The sequence below is a fragment of the Peromyscus californicus genome, unplaced genomic scaffold, assembly GCF_007827085.1.
Source record: "Peromyscus californicus insignis strain IS unplaced genomic scaffold, ASM782708v3 Scaffold_20__1_contigs__length_68692818, whole genome shotgun sequence".
NCBI classification, from domain to species: domain Eukaryota; kingdom Metazoa; phylum Chordata; class Mammalia; order Rodentia; family Cricetidae; genus Peromyscus; species Peromyscus californicus.
In genome coordinates, this window is record NW_026294503.1 from 66,746,271 (window position 1) to 66,764,830 (window position 18,560).

Here is an 18,560-nt window from a genome sequence, read left to right on the forward strand (position 1 = left end):
GCTTCTTGTATCTTCAAAGGTATTTCCTTCTTTAAGTTGGGAACATTTTCTTCCATGATTTTGTTGAATTATTTTCTGTGCCTTTGAGTTGGTATTCTTCTCCTTCTTCTATCCCTATTATTCTTAGGTTTGGCCTTTTCATGATATCCCAGATTTTCTGGACATTTTGTGTTACGACATTTTTGGCTTCGGTGTTTTCTTTGACTGACAAATCTATTTCCTCTATTGTATCCTCTATGCCAGAGATTCTTTCTTCCATCTCTTGTATTCTGTTGGTTATGCTTGCATCTGTAGTTCCTGTTGGTTTACTCAGATTTTCTATTTCCAGCATTCCCTTGGTTAGTGTCTTCTTCATTATTTCTATTTCAATTTTCAGATCTTGAACTGTTTCCTTCACATGTTTAATTGCTTTTTCATGGTTTTCTTGGCTTTCTTTTAGGGATTTTTTTTTATTTCTTCCAATTTTTTGTTTGTCTTTTCCACAATTACTTTAAGGGAATTTTTTATTTCCTCTTTAAAGACCTCTATAATCTTCATACAGTTATTTTTAAGGTTGTTTTCTTCTGCTTCTTCTATGTTGTGATGTTCAGGTCTTGCTGTTGTAGAACCGCTAGGTTCTGGTGGTGCCATATTGCTCTTTATGTTGTTGTATGTATTTTTACACTGGCATCTTCCCATCTCTTCTTCCAATAGGTGCAAGAGGTGCCTGTGTCTGAGAAAGCTGCTCTTGGTCCAATCCATGCTTGCTGTGTCTGTGTCTCAAGGGGCCACTCTGGGTCCAATCTTAGCTATTGGTCTAATTGGAGCTGGTGGATTCTGTGTCTCAGGGAGCTGCTCTTGGTCCAATCTGAGCTGGCTGATGCTGTGTCTCAGGGAACCACTCTTGGTTCTATCAGGGCTCTTGGTCCAATGAGAGTTGGAAGATTCTGTGTCTCAGTAAGCCACTGGGGTCACAGTGGGATGGGTAGGTTTGGGGTAGGGTATGGATCTTGTAGATTGCAGGGTCCGATAGGGGGTTTTGGTGGGGGAGTCTGCCCACAGAAGTCTCCCCTGCTGCCTGGCAACTGGGGCAGTGATAGGTGGGGGTTCCCAGGGTGGAAAATACTATCTTAGAGTGGATATTTTTACCACACAGAGTAAAAAACTAAAGACATATATGGAAAAGGTTTCTGAGTTGATTCTAAAGGGAAAATTAAGACTTCATCAATTGACAGGAATAAACCCAGAAGAAATTATGTAGTACCTTTTACTAATGCTGAAATTGCTTCATTATGGGCAGGAAATAAAAATTGGCAAAGAGCTTGCAGTAATTTTTTGGGAGAGATAAGTAGCAACTATCCAAAAAGCAAGGTATTTCAGTTTATAAAAAAAAAAAACTAATTGCATTTTACCTCATAAAAGATACCACAATTTCTGGTGTCCCTACATTCTACCTGATGCAAATAAATCAGGAAAGGCAGGTTATAAGTCAGGAAAAGTAAGTAAAATGGCTCAAAGCCCTTATGATTCAGTTCAGAGATCAGAGTTATATGCTATTCTCATGGTATTATTAGATTTTTCAGAACCTCTTAATATAATTACTGACTCTCAATATGCAGAAATAGTTGTCTTACATATTAAAACCACTGAACTTATTCCTGATAAGTCAGAATTAACTTCATTATTTATACAATTATAGGAAATAGTCAGGAATAGGAACCATCCCATACATATAACACTTATCAGGTCCCATAAGGGTCTGCCAGGCCCTCTAGCACAAGGTAATGATGAAATCAATCAGTTATTAATAGGAAATGTGTTGGAGGCCTCAGAGTTTCAAAAAAACATAATATCAATAGCAAGGGTGTAAAAAGGATTTTTCCATCACTTGGCAACAAGCCAAGGAAATTATAAGGAAATGTCCTACTTGTTCTTGGTATAACCAAACTCCACTACCTACAGGAAGTAACCCAAAGGGTACTCAAAGAAATTAAATTTGGCAAATGGATGTGTTTCATTTTGCAGAATTTGGAAAATTAAAATACATGCACCATACCATAGATACACATTCCAGATTTCAGTGGGCAACTGCTCTGAGTTCTGAAAAGACTGATTCTGTAATTACATATCTATTAGAAGTTATGGCCATCACGGGAATACCTGTACAAATTAAGACTGACAGTGCTCCAGCATATGTGTCTACTAAAATGAAATAGTTTTTAATATTACAACATAAAGCATATTACAGGTATACCACACAACCCCACAGGACAAGAAGTAATAGAAAGGTCTAATAAAACTTTAAAAGAAATTATTAATAAACAGAAGGGAATAATAAAAAACACCCAGAGATAGATTACACAATGCTTTGTTAACTTTAAATTTCTTAAATGCTAATGAAAAAGAAACAACAGCTGCAAAGAGAAATTAGATAGTAGAAAAAACTGATGAATTAAATCAACCTATATATTTTAAAGATATATCAAACTCAGAATGGAAACCAGGAAATGTTTTACATTGGGAGAGAGGTTTTGCTTTTGTTTCCACAGGAGAAGAAAAACTATTAATACCATCAAGATTGGTGAAGAATGGATTTGAACAGGAGAGCCTTCCTGATGGGGAGAGGAGATATCTAATAGGTAATTTGGCCTAATTGTATAGTATATTTTCAACAGGATAAAATTTCATAAGTCTTCCTAAATATTTGTTTTTGTTGTCCTTTATAACTATAAAAGGCAAATGGTCTTTTTGTAGTCCCAATTTAATTAAAATTTAAAGCTGGCTTTAGGGTTGGAGCATGGCTCTCTCCTTCTCTACACCCAAGCATGTTTGTTAAAGGAAAATCCAAAATCTGTCTCATGTCAGAAGAGTCACGTGATGGGGGACAGAAGAAAACCAAAATATAGGGACTTTTCTATTGCCAATAATCTCAGAATCCTTTGGTTTTATTTTAACTATTTAAAACTTTTCATAGACATAAATATTAGCTCTAAATTTATAAGACTTGCCAAGGGTCATGGGAGTATACAGCAGGTAACAACTAATGTTCAACAGATCGACCTACCAGATGAATAACTCTGATGGGGAGCCCCACCTGGCAAAGTTGTGGGGTCAATGGCTGTGGAAAGTGGTTGTTTTCTGTCTGTAACTTTCTCATGTGCCACCACCATACCTCCCTAAAAATAACATCTGTGTGGTTCTTTCCACAGCCCATTGTAGTGTGTTTTATATCTTTGGGCACACATTTAGGTGTGGATGGTCAGGAAGATGATTTCTGCCTGAGCTGTATAATTCTGATGTGTAGAAATAATACCAGCATATTTTTCTTTACTGACACAGGAAAGTAAAAGTATTCTCAGTCACAAAGACAGCTAATTTTAGATTTCAGCACAAATTCAGACTTGCTGCCCCTGCAGAGAATACAAAAATGTAAGTTCCAGGTGTTTGTTGCTGAATCAAGGTCAGACTTGAAACAACTTTGGGAGACATAACTCCCTGCAGTAATTCTCTTTCTGCACACACCCCTATCACTCAAGGTTCAGTCAACTAACTGTTATTGTTAACTCCTGAATTTCAATGTCATTCTCTGTCTGGGAAAGGGCTACTTGCTTGGCCAAGCCTGACTGTCCAATCAGTGCCACCTTCCTTGCCTGAGAAAAACTCTGTGACTTATCATGTGTTATGAGATTGGGTCGGCCCCCTGAAAATGTGACATATAGTTGTCCAGACTTTGGCTATGAGAGAAGAGAGAAGGAGGAGTGAGTGTGTGAGTGAGAGTGTGTGGGTATGTGCTGAGTGAGGGCTGCAGCTGAATGGACAGAGAGAAAAATGAAAAGCTGCAGAGAGAACTGCTGTGAGATGAGCTGTGCAGAGGGTAAGAGTGAGTGTGGGGGTGTGTGCTGGGGAAGGGATATGCAGGAACTGTGTAAAGAGCAGTGAGTAATGAGTGTGTATGTGTGTGTGTGTCTGTCTGTGTGTGCTGAGTGAGGAGTGTAGCAGAATGAGCAGAGAAAAGAGTGAGAGAGAGAAGAAGCATGACAGTAGGATGGGAGAGTGAATGAATGGGAGAATGAGTGTGTAAACAGTGAACAAATGTAATAATATGTGAAGGAATGTAACAGTAGAGAGAAGGAATGTGTATAGAAGAGAGATGTGGAGCTATGTAAAAAAGATGTAACTGTGCAAAAGAGTTATATGGCTATACAGGGAGTTTATGAAGAATGTAACAGTGTGGAATATAACTTGGCTGTACAGAGAATACAACAATGTGAAATGTATCTTGTAGAGACAGATTTTTAGAAAAAGATTTTTTTAAGATGTAGTAAAAGAGAGTTACCATCAGAAAGCATGTGTGTTTCCTTATTTTTCCCCTCAGATAGATGTGAATATTTTTCTAATCCCTCGCTATTCTGAGGTATTCTATTCACAACCCTGGAGCAGTTCTGGGGAGCTGGCCTTCCCATGGACTGCAATAAAGACTATTCTGTATATGACATTTAAAATGTTTAGGTTTTCAGCAGTAAACCATGACCAGTCATAACAGCGACCTGTGATGTCTCTCATAGAAGATGGGGCCCCACAATAATGATTCTGTAAGGATTGTGGGGATGCCATTAAGGGGACAAGCACCACCCAAAGATTGGTATCAGAGTACAAATTGCTCAGGACAACTCTAAAGTTGCTTGCTGAGAGGGTCCTGCCTCACAGGATGCTTTAGCCAGGATTTCAGATAAGCTCTGCACTTTCCCATTACACAGAGACTGGACAATGAATGTTGCCGCTGGTTTTCTATGGACTTGGCCAATATTTCAGTTTTTTCAGGGTATCATTACCCCCAGACAGCAGGAAGTAATTTGGGGGACATGATGCCCACATTCCTGAGAGGTGAAGAGCATGGTATTTGGTCATTTGATGGGTTATGGATGATTGTCATCATTTATGGGGTTTATTAATTGTTACTGGTATTGGCAAGGGAGAAAATTATATAAATGATATTATATTAAGGAATCTCTTTGAAAAAAAGAGAGGGGGATATAGGAATGATAAGATAGAAGGGTATATTATTGAATCTACTTTAAATAATAGAGTAGATTATTGAATCTGCTATAAACTAACAATTACTGATCTCAAATATTTTGTATTTCTAAGGACTTTTGTATATGGACACAAATTTAAGGTAATTTTTGTTGCAACACACTGGATATTGTAGCATGAATCTTAAAAGGTCTTATTAGTAAAAAACAAACCTGAAGCCAATTATTGGGATGAATGCTGGAGGATCAGAGAGACAGAACACCTCGCCAGTTCCTCAGCTGATCCTGTTTCCTCAGACTGGAAGCCTCTGAGTCCTCATCCAAATGGATCTCAGCTGAACTGTGCTGCTCAAAGTCTAAAAGCTTAACCAGCCAAATGCTTCTAGTTCCTGGTCCTCACGCCTTATATACCTTTCTGCTTTCTGCCATCACTCCCTGGGATAAAGGCATGAGTCACCATGCCTGGCTGTTTCCAATGTGGCCTTGAACTCACAGAGATCCAGGCGGATCTCTGCCTCTGGAATGCTAGGATTAAAGGCATGTGCTACCACTGCCTATCCTCTATGTTTAATATTGTAGCTGTTCTGTTCTGTGACCCCAAATAAGTTTATTAGCATGCACAATATTTCAGGGAACACAATACCACCACAGTATATATGTTTCTGTTCTTGTTTGAGGGATTTTTGTATACTGATAAAAACTTAAGGTTTTTTGTTACAACATATTATGTGTATGTTTCTATTTTTGTTTGAGGTATTGTGCCTATGCAGTTCATTTGGAAATGTAAGGTGAAGTTCTAGATTTTGAAAGTTATTATTATAAACTATATAGGGCCAGGCGGTGGTGGCGCACGCCTTTAATCCCAGCACTCGGGAGGCAGAGCCAGGCGGATCTCTGTGAGTTCAAGGCCAGCCTGGGCTACCAAGTGAGTTCCAGGAAAAGGCGCAAAGCTACACAGAGAAACCCTGTCTCGAAAAACCAAATAAATAAATAAATAAATAAATAAATAAATAAATAAATAAATAAATAAACTATATAGGATAATCAGGAAGCATAGGTTAGTGATTAGTCACTTATAACAATCAAAATTGTAGAAGTTAGGTATGCTTTCCAGATCATATAGAGATATATTTTAGATAAATAGATGGTCTTCAAACCTTTCAAAGACCTACAGAATATTGCATTTTAAATGTTTGGTTAACTTAAGACTTTTCATGACAATGAGACGTATCTGCTCCTGGCAGCACTAATTTATTTCAGAGTTTGCTTTCAATGTGGCAAGGCTAGCCATTTGGGCAAGAAGCTGCTCTTGCCTGGACTGCTTGACAGTATATTATATATAAACTGGACCTGCAGGACCCATAGGAAAATGACCACTGAACTTTGCCAAAACAAAGTGGGATGGTACTTCAGGGGTCCTACTTCACAGAAGAAATTGCCAGATATTCTGCAGGACACAGAGAGAGGAAAGTGACCAACAAACTTTGCCAATATAGATGGGACAGTCTTCCAAATTTCCTGCTTCGCTGAAAATTCTACCAGATAATACGGGCCTGTAGGCTGAAGGTAGATGCCCCAACGTTGCAGAGGAACTTTGGGTGACTGTCCAGGCAGTCAGATGTCTCTGTCATTTCCAGAGTTTTGTCTGCAATTCACTTTTTGTTTACTTAAATAATATTAAGTCCTTCTGGGGCCTTTGATGGAGTTGAAGACTAAATAGTTATGGTTGCAGTTTTCCTTAGTTATGATAGAAAGTAACGTATGTGTAAAACTTTGGATTCACTAAGATAGAATAGATTATGGAGTATTTTCTTTAAATCTACCGGACACAAATGAATTGGAATTCAGTACATTGTGAATGTAATCTTTACTTGATAATTGTTCTTAGTGTATGCAGTCTTACCATGTTAAAGTTAAAAGCTTTCGTTTTTTTAAAATAAAGGAGGGAAATGTTGGAGAATATTATTTTAAAGTGTATGGCATTTTTTCCTACTGCTTTTGTTAACAATTCAAAGATGTGTTTGATTAAATAAAATTAACCTGCAAGCAGGAGGCTGAGTCAGCAAGTAGCTGACAGGAAGCAGTAAGGAGGAACCATGTGTAGCAAGGGTTTTTTAAGTGGGGACTGAGAGAAAGATGCTAGGTTTTTTGGAAAACACAAAGGGAGGTTAGCTACTAGCTATTCTGCCTCTCTGAGTGAGCAGAATTTTATATAAGTTCCCTTAATAGCTTTGAAAGAGTCGGTGCCTGGGGGAACAAAATCCCCTCAGGCTTCAGCCCTTGCCTTGAAGCCCTTGCTTAAGGGGCAGCCACTGTAGACAATAAACAGATAACAACAGAAATGCAGATGAGTATGCAGAGCAAGGCCTGCCAGCTGAGCACTTGGAACAGCAAGCAGGCAAACTTTATTGGCTTTCTCCAGCGCCCAGTGGGCTGCCTTGGGCTGTGGACACTGGATATGGAGGATGGGGTGGGGACAAGGCTGCTGGGCTCAGAAGGGATATGACTGCCTGGTCACTCAGTAAATGACAGATGTCTTCCGACTTGATTCCACTGTCTGCTTCAGGATGGTGCGGCAGCAGGAGCCAGAACCAGAACTGAAGCCAGAGCCAGACACAGAGCAGGAACCCATGCTGGGACTGCACCCAGATCCCTGGGGGATATCAAAGCCACCAGTTACGATGCTAGAGCAGCCTCCAGACCCAAAGCCACCTTTCCAGCCTCTGAGTCCACAAGTGCCCACTTGACCATCACCAGCTCCTCCGGGCATGACCATTTGGCCTCTACACTCTCCTCCAGGCATGACCATTTGGCCTCTAAAATCTCCTCTGGGCATGACCATTTGGCCTCCACAATCTCCTCTGGGCATGACCATTTGGCCTCTACAATCTCCTCCGGGCATGCCCATTTGGCCTCCACAATCTCCTCTGGGCATGCCCATTTGGCCTCTACAATCTCCTCCAGGCATGCCCATTTGGCCTCTACAATCTCCTCTGGGCATGCCCATTTGGCCTCCACAATCTCCTCCGGACATGCCCATTTGGCCTCCACAATCTCCTCCAGGCATGCCCATTTGGCCTCTACAATCTCCTCTGGGCATGACCACTTGGCCTCCATCAACTCTTCCAGGTACAACCACTTGGCCTCCATCAACTCTTCCAGGTATGACCATTTGGCCTCCACAATCTCCTTCAGGCATGACTACTTGGCCTCCATCAACTCTTCCAGGCACAACCACTTGGCCTCCATCAACTCTTCCAGGTACGACCACTTGGCCTCCATCAACTCTTCCAGGCACAACCACTTGGCCTCCATCAACTCTTCCAGGTACGACCACTTGGCCTCCATCAACTCTTCCAGGTACGACCACTTGGCCTCCATCAACTCTTCCAGGTACGACCACTTGGCCTCCATCAACTCTTCCAGGCACAACCACTTGGCCTCCATCAACTCTTCCAGGTACGACCACTTGGCCTCCATCAACTCTTCCAGGTACGACCACTTGGCCTCCATCAACTCTTCCAGGCACAACCACTTGGCCTCCATCAACTCTTCCAGGTACGACCACTTGGCCTCCATCAACTCTTCCAGGTACGACCACTTGGCCTCCATCAACTCTTCCAGGTATGACCACTTGACCTCCATCAACTCTTCCAGGTATGACCATTTGGCCTCCACAAATTCTTCCAGGCATGACCATTTGGCCTCCACAAATTCTTCCAGGCATGACCATTTGGCCTCCACAAATTCTTCCAGGCACAACCATTTGGCCTCCTCCAGTTCTTCCAGGTATGACCACTTGGCCTCCACCAACTCCTCCCGGCACAACAACACTGCCTTCTGCTGTGGCTGCCAAGAAATGCACCAGGGTCACAGCAGGGTCCTCAGCACCACAGGTAACCCTACTCTCAAAGTCCCCTCATACTCACAGATAGTGACCTGGCTGATGTACTCCTTAGACATCCTGGGGGAGGAAGGACATGAGGAAAAACACTAAGAAAGGCTGTACTGAATACAATCCCTAATTTAAAAATCCCTCCCAGCAGAGTTGGTGGCCCTTTGTGACTTACAGGATAAGGAAATCTCTCAGAATCCCCTCAAGAAAGAGAGACCTGCAGCAGCCTTCCATTGCCCCAGCCCAGGCTCACACCCCCTGGTACCTCCAGATCTCCCACCTGCACTCTTCGCTCTCCAGCAGCCTTCGATATGTGGCAATCTCCACATCCAGGGACAACTTTGTGCCCAGCAGTTCCTGGTACTCGCGCAACATTTGGGCCATGTCCTGCTTGGCTGTTCTCAGAGCATCCTCTAGCTCATCCAGCTTGGCCTGAGCATCCTTCAGAGCCATCTCCCCGTGCTGCTCAGCATCAGCAATGGCCGATTGCAGACTGCCATTCTGGAAGGGAGCAGAAATGAGGGAGAAAATAGCTGTGGGCCTGACAGGGCCCCTCAAAACAACCACCACGGATATAATTTGAAGACCCAGATAGACCCTCATCTCATGAGCTCAAAATTATGCATGACCACCCCATACCCAGCCCCTCTCATCCTAAGGGAAAACATTGCCTAACAGCTTCTTTTCCTGTGGCAGAGGGTTCACTAGGGTCCCCCAACATCTTCACGTTTACCCAGAACCTCAGAACATGATCTTTTTGGAAGCAGGGTCTTGGCATATTCAGTTAAGCATCTCATGATAGCACATGGTACTTAGTATGAGTCCTAAATCCAGTCACTGGACACTGAGAAGCTAGGTGTGAGGAGAGAAGCAGAGACAGGTGTGGGTGACTCAGCATCACCTCAGATTCAGAAAGGAAGAAATCCTCCAGAGGCTTCACTGCTCTGTCTCCACACAAATACCCCAGAACAGGAACAAGATCTCCTCTCTGTGTCTCAGAAAGGTGATGGGTGGATGAGTAGGGACCCAGCACTCTGAGGCAGTATGAAAAGCTCAGTCTCTTGGGCCTGTCCCAAAAAAGGAACCGGCTTTCCCAGCAAAGCACACGTATGGCTTCTCAGGGCTAGTCCTAGTGTGTTTATTTGAAAAGTATGTGTACAGATACACATGCAAGCAAAACACCAAATCACATAAAATAAGAATAAATCGATGAATAAAATAAGAAACAGGGAGTGGAGAGATGACTCAGTGGTTAAGAGCTCTGACTGCTCTTCCAGAGGACCCAGGTTCAATTCCCAGCACCTACATGGTGGCTCACAACCATCTATAACTACAGTTCCAGGGGATTCGATACCCTCTTCTGAGCTCCGTGGGTACCAGACACACACATGATACACAGACATTATTGCAGGCAAAATACCCATACAAATAAAATTAATTTTAAATAAAAAGCAGGTTTAGGAGGGGGGGCTGTAGAGATGCTTCAGGTTAGGAGCATCTGCTCTGCCCTCATGAGGCTGGGAGTTCAAATATCCCCACCCACATAACCAGTGGGCATCTGGCACATGCCTCCACATACATACTCACCTGACGTGTGTACTCTGTGTTCATCACCCACTACAGGTCTCAAATCCAGGCTTCGACATTGAGGAACATGAGCACAAACTTGATAGCTAGTAAGTCATCACCCTTCCCATCTGGGAGAACAGGGCACCTCACCTCCTCAACCTTCTAATGTGAGCGCCCCTGAAAAGGCTCCACCCTTAGGCCCATCTCCCTTTCACAGGCTCTCCTCTCTCTCACACACATACTTTTCCCAAAGGGAAACCAGAAAAGTCAGTGTTTGACCTTAACTTCCTGTTTGCTTGTGGGGGAAGAATCAAAAGAAGAGATGAACCGAGAGTTAAACTCACCCTCTCTCCCAGGAGGCAGAAGCAAGATGTCTACCTGAATGGAGACTATGAGTAACAGTCCCCTAGGACTGTACAAGGGCTCTGCCCCAGAAAAGCTCAACGTGTAGGCTGGAGTTCACAGGGAACCAGCAAAGTCAGTTCAGAGGTGACTTGAAGATCTGTCTCCAACCTCCCCGCCACAGAATGACCCAGAGCCCCAGCCAGTTATCTGGATCCCCCGACACATCCTTGTATAAGCCCGTCTGGGAAGGAGACGATGGAGGCACCAAGCCCCAGGAGGATGCAGCAGTAGACACAGGGAGCCTACCTGAGTCCTGAGGCTCGCAATCTGACTCTGCAGCCTCTGAATGGCCTGCCGAAGCTGGGAAATCTGCTCCCGGGCCTCCTTCATGCTGTCCCCTTGAAGCTGGGCTGATGCCTGAAGTTCCCGGTACTGAGGGCACAAAGGTAACACCATTGGTTGAGACGATGGCCATCTCTGACCCTGGAATCAGGGATCTGCCCTCTCCCCACCCTGGGAGATGCCTCCTGATGTCTGTATTTTTCCCAGTGCAGGCCAACTACACTGCAGAGCTCACAGTAGACATGTCTGCAGAGGTCCAAGCTTGTCTCCTGGCTTATTGCCATTGTCCCCCTCCTGAAACGTGGGCATAGCCCTACCCTGTGAGGCCTGAACCTCAAGGATGTCATCAGAGCTGCCCCAATAGGACCAGAGTTGGTGACCTCCCGGGGGTGTGAATGTGACCACCCAGCCATCCTCAGCTTGCTCTTTGGGCCACAGCACCTTCGTCTGGAACACAGCCTCTGCCTCAGCCTTGCTGGTCTGAGTGATCTCCTCGTATCGGGCGCGGACCTCGGCGATGATGTCACTGAAGTCCAAGCAACGGTTGTTATCCATGGACAGCACCACAGACATGTCATCTGCCTGAGTCTGCAGCTGTCCCAGTTCCTATAGGAGAAACCAGCTCAGTGTCTACCACCCTGGCTCCCTGTCCCCTGTCCCCCTGAGGGGAGAAGGATGTCTGAATTCCGCCCACTTGCCTATCACCCAGTAGTGGTGGTCCAGATTTGCAGAGTAAGGACCACTGAGGTGGTCTCCAGTGACTTTTGCAGTGTGGACAGTAAAGGAAAAAGACGCACGAGGCCCAAAATCACCTATCTCTGCCATCCTTCTCACTCCTTAGCACACCTCCCTCCACACAATTCCCCTGCCCCGGCCATACTGATCATCTCACGATTTCTCTGGCTAAGGATGCAACCTCTGCCCAGAGTCCCAGAAATCACCTGTGCTGTGGGATGTTCTGTATGTCAAATGTGTTGCTGATTAGTCAATAATTAAAACACTGATTGGCCATTGGCTAGGCAGGAAGTGTAGGCGGGGCAAGGAGGAGAATAAAGCTGGGAAGTGGAAGGCTGAGTCAGAGAGACACTGCCAGTTGCCACGATGACAAACAGCATGTGAAGATGCCGGTAAGCCACGAGCCATGTGGCAAGGTATAGATTTATAAAAATGGATTAATTTAAGCTGAAAGAACAGTTAGCAAGAAGCCTGCCATGGCCATACAGTTTGAAACCAATGCAAGTCTCTGTGTTTACTTGGTCGGGTCTGACGGCTGTGGGACTGGCAGGTGAGAGAGATTTGCCCTGACTGTGGGCCAGGCAGGAAAACTCTACCTACAAATGGCGTCCAACGTGGTGGCAAGAGTTTCCACCTAAAAACTGAGAAAAAAGATTCTAAAACGGAGCTAAAAACAGCTTCCTAATTGTCTCTCTCAAATGAGCGGCAGCTGCCGGTTTGAGCTACTGGTGGGTTCCTAGCGTATGCGCCCGACCTGCAGTATGGCGGGAATGAGACCTCTGCAAGTGGCACATTAAGCTGCATGGTGGATTTAGCCTTTGCAGGTACAAAACAAAAAAAGAGGTTTCTGGGCTACACGCTGCTTGGATAAAAGCATAGAGACCCACGATAGCTCCCAGAGCTGGTGGAAAATGCCATGTTGGGAAGCCAAGGTGGGTGGAGCCAGCAGCTACAGCTGCTGCAGTTTAAGGCAATAGATTCACAATAAGACAGATTCAGATGTAATAGTTTACAATATGTGTAAAATATACGTAGGCTTAAAAGAGACAAAAAAAGGTGATATATAGAGTTATAGAAACAAATACATAGTTTTAAAAAATAAAGTCTTTAAAGAGACAGTAAAGGTAGTATAAAAAATAAGCCACGTAAAAATGGATATTACACAGAGAATCTGCATTGTCTTGTCTTTGGGACTTTTAACTGCAGTAAAACATTTCATTGTAAAAGCTGTTGAGTTACGCCAAAATGTATATTTTAAAGGTACCTTGACTTCAAAATTTGAATATAAGGATATGTTACTTTGGAAAGGAGACTCTGCTTTTGTTCCCACAGAAAGCCAGAGGCTATGGATTTGTTCCAGATTAAGATACATCAGGTTTGACCAGCCAAGACCCCCTGAAAGGTCTCCGATGACACCATGGCCCAGATGATCCAACATCCAGAATGGTTTGAAGGCAACTGGCTCAGACGATACACCCTCATGGACTTTTCCATGATCCTAAAATTTTCTTTGTATCCCCATAAGATACAGCGTCCCCCTCCAGCAGGAAGTAGTAAGAGAAGCTACGCCCAAATTCCCAAATTATATGTAATTTTACTTTGTTAAGGTTAAAACCTTCCTTTTTTTTTAAAAAAAAAAAAGGGGGGGAAGTGCTGTGGGATGTTCTGTATGTCAAATGTGTTGCTGATTAGTCAATAATTAAAACACTGATTGGCCATTGGCTAGGCAGGAAGTGTAGGCGGGGCAAGGAGGAGAATAAAGCTGGGAAGTGGAAGGCTGAGTCAGAGAGACACTGCCAGCCGCCACGATGACAAACAGCATGTGAAGATGCCGGTAAGCCACGAGCCATGTGGCAAGGTATAGATTTATAAAAATGGATTAATTTAAGCTGAAAGAACAGTTAGCAAGAAGCCTGCCATGGCCATACAGTTTGAAACCAATGCAAGTCTCTGTGTTTACTTGGTCGGGTCTGACGGCTGTGGGACTGGCAGGTGAGAGAGATTTGCCCTGACTGTGGGCCAGGCAGGAAAACTCCAGCTACACACCTGCCTGAAGAGTTCCTTCCCTCTTTCACATTTTCAGCCTGATTTTACCTTTTATATCAGGCTTATTTGCAGTCGCCACCTACCGCATTTCCAACCCTCCTTCCCTGCTCTCCGTAGCACCTATCACCGCCTAACAGAGTATGGAATTTACATGTGTTGAGACTGGTGCTCTGCCCGCCTCCTCGTAGAAGCAGCTTTGAAGGTTTTGCCTGGTTATCCCTTGATGAATTCTCACACCAATGATTAGTAGCTGACTGTAAATGACAAATGACCACAAACCAAAGCTGTCCTCCTAATAGGCTCCCCTCCTAGTGGCTCCCCTCATGGCCACAGGGAGCCTGTCCATCCTGTCCCTTCTGTCATCTCTCCCTGTTCTTCACAGGTCCTTACTTCTTCATACAGACGTGTCAAGAAGCAGACGTATTCTCTCAGAGACTCCAGCCTGCCTTCCAAATCCATCTTGCTCTGGAAAACCTCATCCACATCCTGAGGACAGGGAGACAGAAAGCATGCATCTCCCACTTCCTCTCAGGACACCCATGCCACTGTGTCTCGAGGCCCCTTCTTCTCCCCTCCCCATCCTGCCCTGCACTATCTGCACACTATCCCAGATCAACCCCAACCCACTGTGCTGTTTGTGCTTCCTCCCCAGCCTCCCAACCTCTTGTTGCTCTGCAGCGAAGCCCAGAGCCTGTCAAACAGCACCTCATTTACTAAGTGCCTGTGACTAGGTAAATATCCCATTCTGGCAGGGCAGCTGCATGCAGAGTGACAACGTGTCCTCAGTCAGTATCTCCACCCTTTGACCTCCCAGCCTGAGACCAGTTTAGGGCCTGATGGGGGCTTTCTGAATGGAGCATTTGAGCCCCGCCCACCTTCTTAAGGACCGCAAAGTCATTCTGCACTGAGGCATGCTTGTGAGCTTCCTGGTCATACCTGCAAATGGAAAATGACACTCAGGTGGTACCAGGTCAGAGCCTACAGCCCACCCCTGCACTCTGCACTCCCATACCCTCCCTGCTTACAGCCCACCCCTGCACTCTGCACCCCCACACCCCTTGCTTACAGCCCACCCCTACACTCTGCACCCCCATACCCTCCCTGCTTACAGCCCACCTCTGCACCCCCATACCCTCCCTGAGTGTCCTTGTCTCTTCTTCAGAGGCCCCCAAGTCAGGAGCCACCATTGACCCTTTTCCCATCCCTTTTCAGGGGGTTGTCATACCCTATCTATACCCCTGAGTCAGCCTGTATCCCACAGAGCAGTAGGCCACATGTCTTGATGGTTTCCCAAGCACTCAGATGCCTCTGAGCAGGCAACATGGGTTTCCTGGGGGGAACAGGACTCTCCACAGCAGACCTGAAGCCTTGGATGCCTCCCTCCCTCCCCCACCTGCCCTGTTCCTTTCCCTGGAGACCACGAAGGTAAATGAACTTTTCCCAGACGGTGACAGTAGAAACCAAGGCTGGGAGAAGTAAGAGGCCTACCCTCGCCCTCCAACCCTCACCGCCCCTCAGCCCAGGGCTGGCTGCACCACCAGGCCACCTAGGTAGAGCTAGAACCACAGTCCAGCTGTGAATCACACCGTGGGCCTGGGGACAGGTGCACTAAACTGACTACCCTCCACCCAAGACCAGAGGACATCTGAGTCACGTTAGCCCCACAGCCTGCTAAACAGGAATTTCTCGAGAAAGCGACCAAGGTTGTTGTTTAGATCAGCCCTTCCCAGTCCTGACCAGAGGCATGGACCCTTGTGACTAGACCTCAGCCCTCTGGAAAGAGACCTCAACATTTCTCCCAGGTCTCTCCAGGCCTGGGGAGTGGGTTGGGGGGGGTCTCCTCTGCATATTGCAGATGACCCCTGTGAATCAGAAGAGGGGCAGTCAAGGGGCAGAATGGAGGTCAGTCATGCAGCACTGGGGGCTGGACATGCAGGAGACCCTCGGGCTGGCAGAGCACTTCACACACCACCCCCTAGACACCACACGGAGACTTCAGTTGCTTACTTGGACTTGTATTCATCCTCCTGATCCTGATAGGTCTTCAGCTCAGAGTCCAGGGCCCCTCGCTCTCTCTGCAGCTCCTCCAGCTGCCGCCTGAGCCGGGTCAGGCAGGCTTCAAAGATGCACTCCAGGCCCTGAGGGCTATGACTCCCCTGCAGCTGCTGGAGCAGGGCCCACTTGGTCTCCAAGACCTTATTCTGCTGCTCCAGGAAGCGTACCTAGAACCAGACACAGGGTCCTGAAACTTCTGGGACTCCCCTGGCACAGTTTCTGGAGAGGGAAGCCTCAAAGACCCTCTTGTGGGCCCCTTACTCTTGCCTCCCATCCCTGCCTGTGCAGAGGAGCCTCAAGCCCTCCCACAAGAAGCTGAGCACATCCACAATTGGATGGGACAATGGAGAGGAGACTTCTCATCACTACCCAGCTGGTCTCTGTCTCTGAGCCCCAGCCATGGAATAGCAGGGCATCAGCAAACCAGAAAGCTACTAGTTAGACCCTGGGAGGACTTCCTTGCCACTGAAGTAATGAGAAAAGTGGCAGAAAGAGATCAGATCTCCTCTTTCTAGTCCATCTTGTCTAGAGCAGGGGTCTGCGGGAGGCCCAGAAGCAGGGGCTGCATTTACCCTCACCTTGTCAATGAAGGAGGCAAACTGGTTGTTGAGGGTTCTGATCTCTCGAGTCTCCTGCGTCTTCACCACCTGGAACTGGGGGTCAACCTCAATCTTCAGTGGGGTCAGCAGTCTCTGGTCCACAGTCACCGCTTGGATGCCCCCTGGAGGGCACTGGGAAAGACCAGGCCCTCCACTCCCCTGCCCAAACCGGACCCCTTGCCTGGCCCCTGCCCCCCAGGCCCTCTCACAAGAGCTTCCTCTCCATCTCCTGGAGGAGCTAAGGCTCCTGCTGCTGAAGCCAGCTCTGCCCCGAGCCCCTGAAAAGGCAGAGCATGCTGAGCGAGCACTGAAGCCCCTCTGGGCCCGGCATGGGGAGAGAGACATGGCAGAGACAGACAGGCCCGCAGCTTCAGACAGACTGGAGATGGTCACGGTGTGTGTGCTTCTGCCCTGGGGCCCTGGCACGAGACTTTTATCCCCTCCCGTCCCTGGGCTGGGCCTTGGAGAGCAAGATGTTCTCAGTCTGACTGTGCCTGCCACTTGCTGCGGCTGATCTGCTCTGACACACTTGGGGAATGGGTGCACGGCACGTGCCGAGCCTGAGGTGGGAGACCAGGCCCTGCCCTAGAAGCCAAAAACAAGGAAGCATCTGGAGCCATGAGCCATGGTTACAGGCAACGGTTGACATCATGGGGGGTATTCAAGGAAGGCTTCCTGGAGGAGAGAGAAGAGAGCACGTGTTCAGAGAAGAGGGAGGCATGGGGAGCAGTGGAGGTACCACACCATGGAGGTGCAGGAGGAGGGAGAACACAGCTCCCAAAGGGAGATCCAACCTCACAGAGGCAGCACAGGCCCTGAGCAACCAGAAGGCTGGCAGAGGTGTTGCAGCAAAGACACTCCACAATGTAGAAATGGCACAGAAAAGCAGGGCACCCAGTCCCTCCTTTGGCCCAACCCAGCAATCATTCGTGAGATGGGAGACAGAACCTGCCACACGCCAAACAGGTATCTTTGGCCAAGATCTGTAGAACAGCAGCCAATCCTATGGGCCTACTCCTCCCAACACGCTACTCCGGGGCCCTCCAGCTGGGGCAAGCCCTTCCAGTGGGTAAATGGGGGGCACCCCACTACAAAATAAAGTGAGCATCTAGAAAACTACACCTGGCAGTCTGGGAGCAGGAACAGGGGGCCTGGGATTCCCCCAGCAGGCAGAGGAGCACCCAATATTTGCCTAATGTTGGGGTCCAATCTCTAGCCTGAGACAGGAGCAAAGTGTGCTGTAGATGATCCAGCTGCTCCCTGGGGACTGCTGAGCCTCTCGTTCGGATTCCTAGGGTCTTCCCTAGTGGAACAACAGGGGCTCTCTTCCACCTCCTCTCCTAGCACCTGAGGGTGGGATGTTTGGGGTCTTAGAATGCAACTCCAAACAAGAACAAACAGAAACTCAACATCCCAAACACTAGAGAGATGCTATGAGGAAGTCATTCTTGACAATTAGCACAACCGCACAGGCACCCCACCCAGGCCAGACGACTGTGCACAAGCATGTTTCCACTCCCTCTGGGGGCTCACAAGCCCCTTCCTCCTTCTCCAAACCATTGGCAGCACCTCAAGAGACATGAAGACGAAGGCTTCAAGGCGGCAGGAGTAGTAAAGAAGTTCAAGGCACGAGGAGCCTGGGAAGCCAGAGAAGAGGAGAAGAAGACCCCAGAGAGAGCTGATTGTACAGCACGAAGGAGAAACCCAAGCTACCTGGAGTCTACTTGGCTCCTCTGAGAACTCAGCTCCAAGATATGCCCACCCCTGTCAGAGACACTTTGTGAGAGAGAGCTTTGCCCATATGTACAAGAGTGAAATAAGATCTGTATCTATCGCCCTCCTTAAAAATCAACTCCAAATAGACCAAAGACCTCAATGTTCAACTTGAAACGCCAAACAGCTGGAAGCAATACCAAGCACAAGATATAGGTATAGAAAAGGACTTTCTAAATAAGGCTCCAT

At 46.6% G+C, this 18,560-nt stretch overlaps 1 protein-coding gene across 1 annotated transcript; it reads right to left on the reverse strand.

The window, feature by feature from the left end:
* Positions 1-7,530: 7,530 nt before the first annotated feature.
* On the reverse strand, positions 7,531-16,943 carry LOC128116194 (keratin, type II cytoskeletal 78-like). The gene is given in 9 exon segments (XM_052747392.1): positions 7,531-8,912; positions 8,915-8,976; positions 9,188-9,408; positions 11,128-11,253; positions 11,605-11,769; positions 14,335-14,430; positions 14,820-14,880; positions 15,952-16,166; positions 16,578-16,943. Coding segments are annotated over 9 exon segments (2,694 nt in total).
* Positions 16,944-18,560: the final 1,617 nt, after the last annotated feature.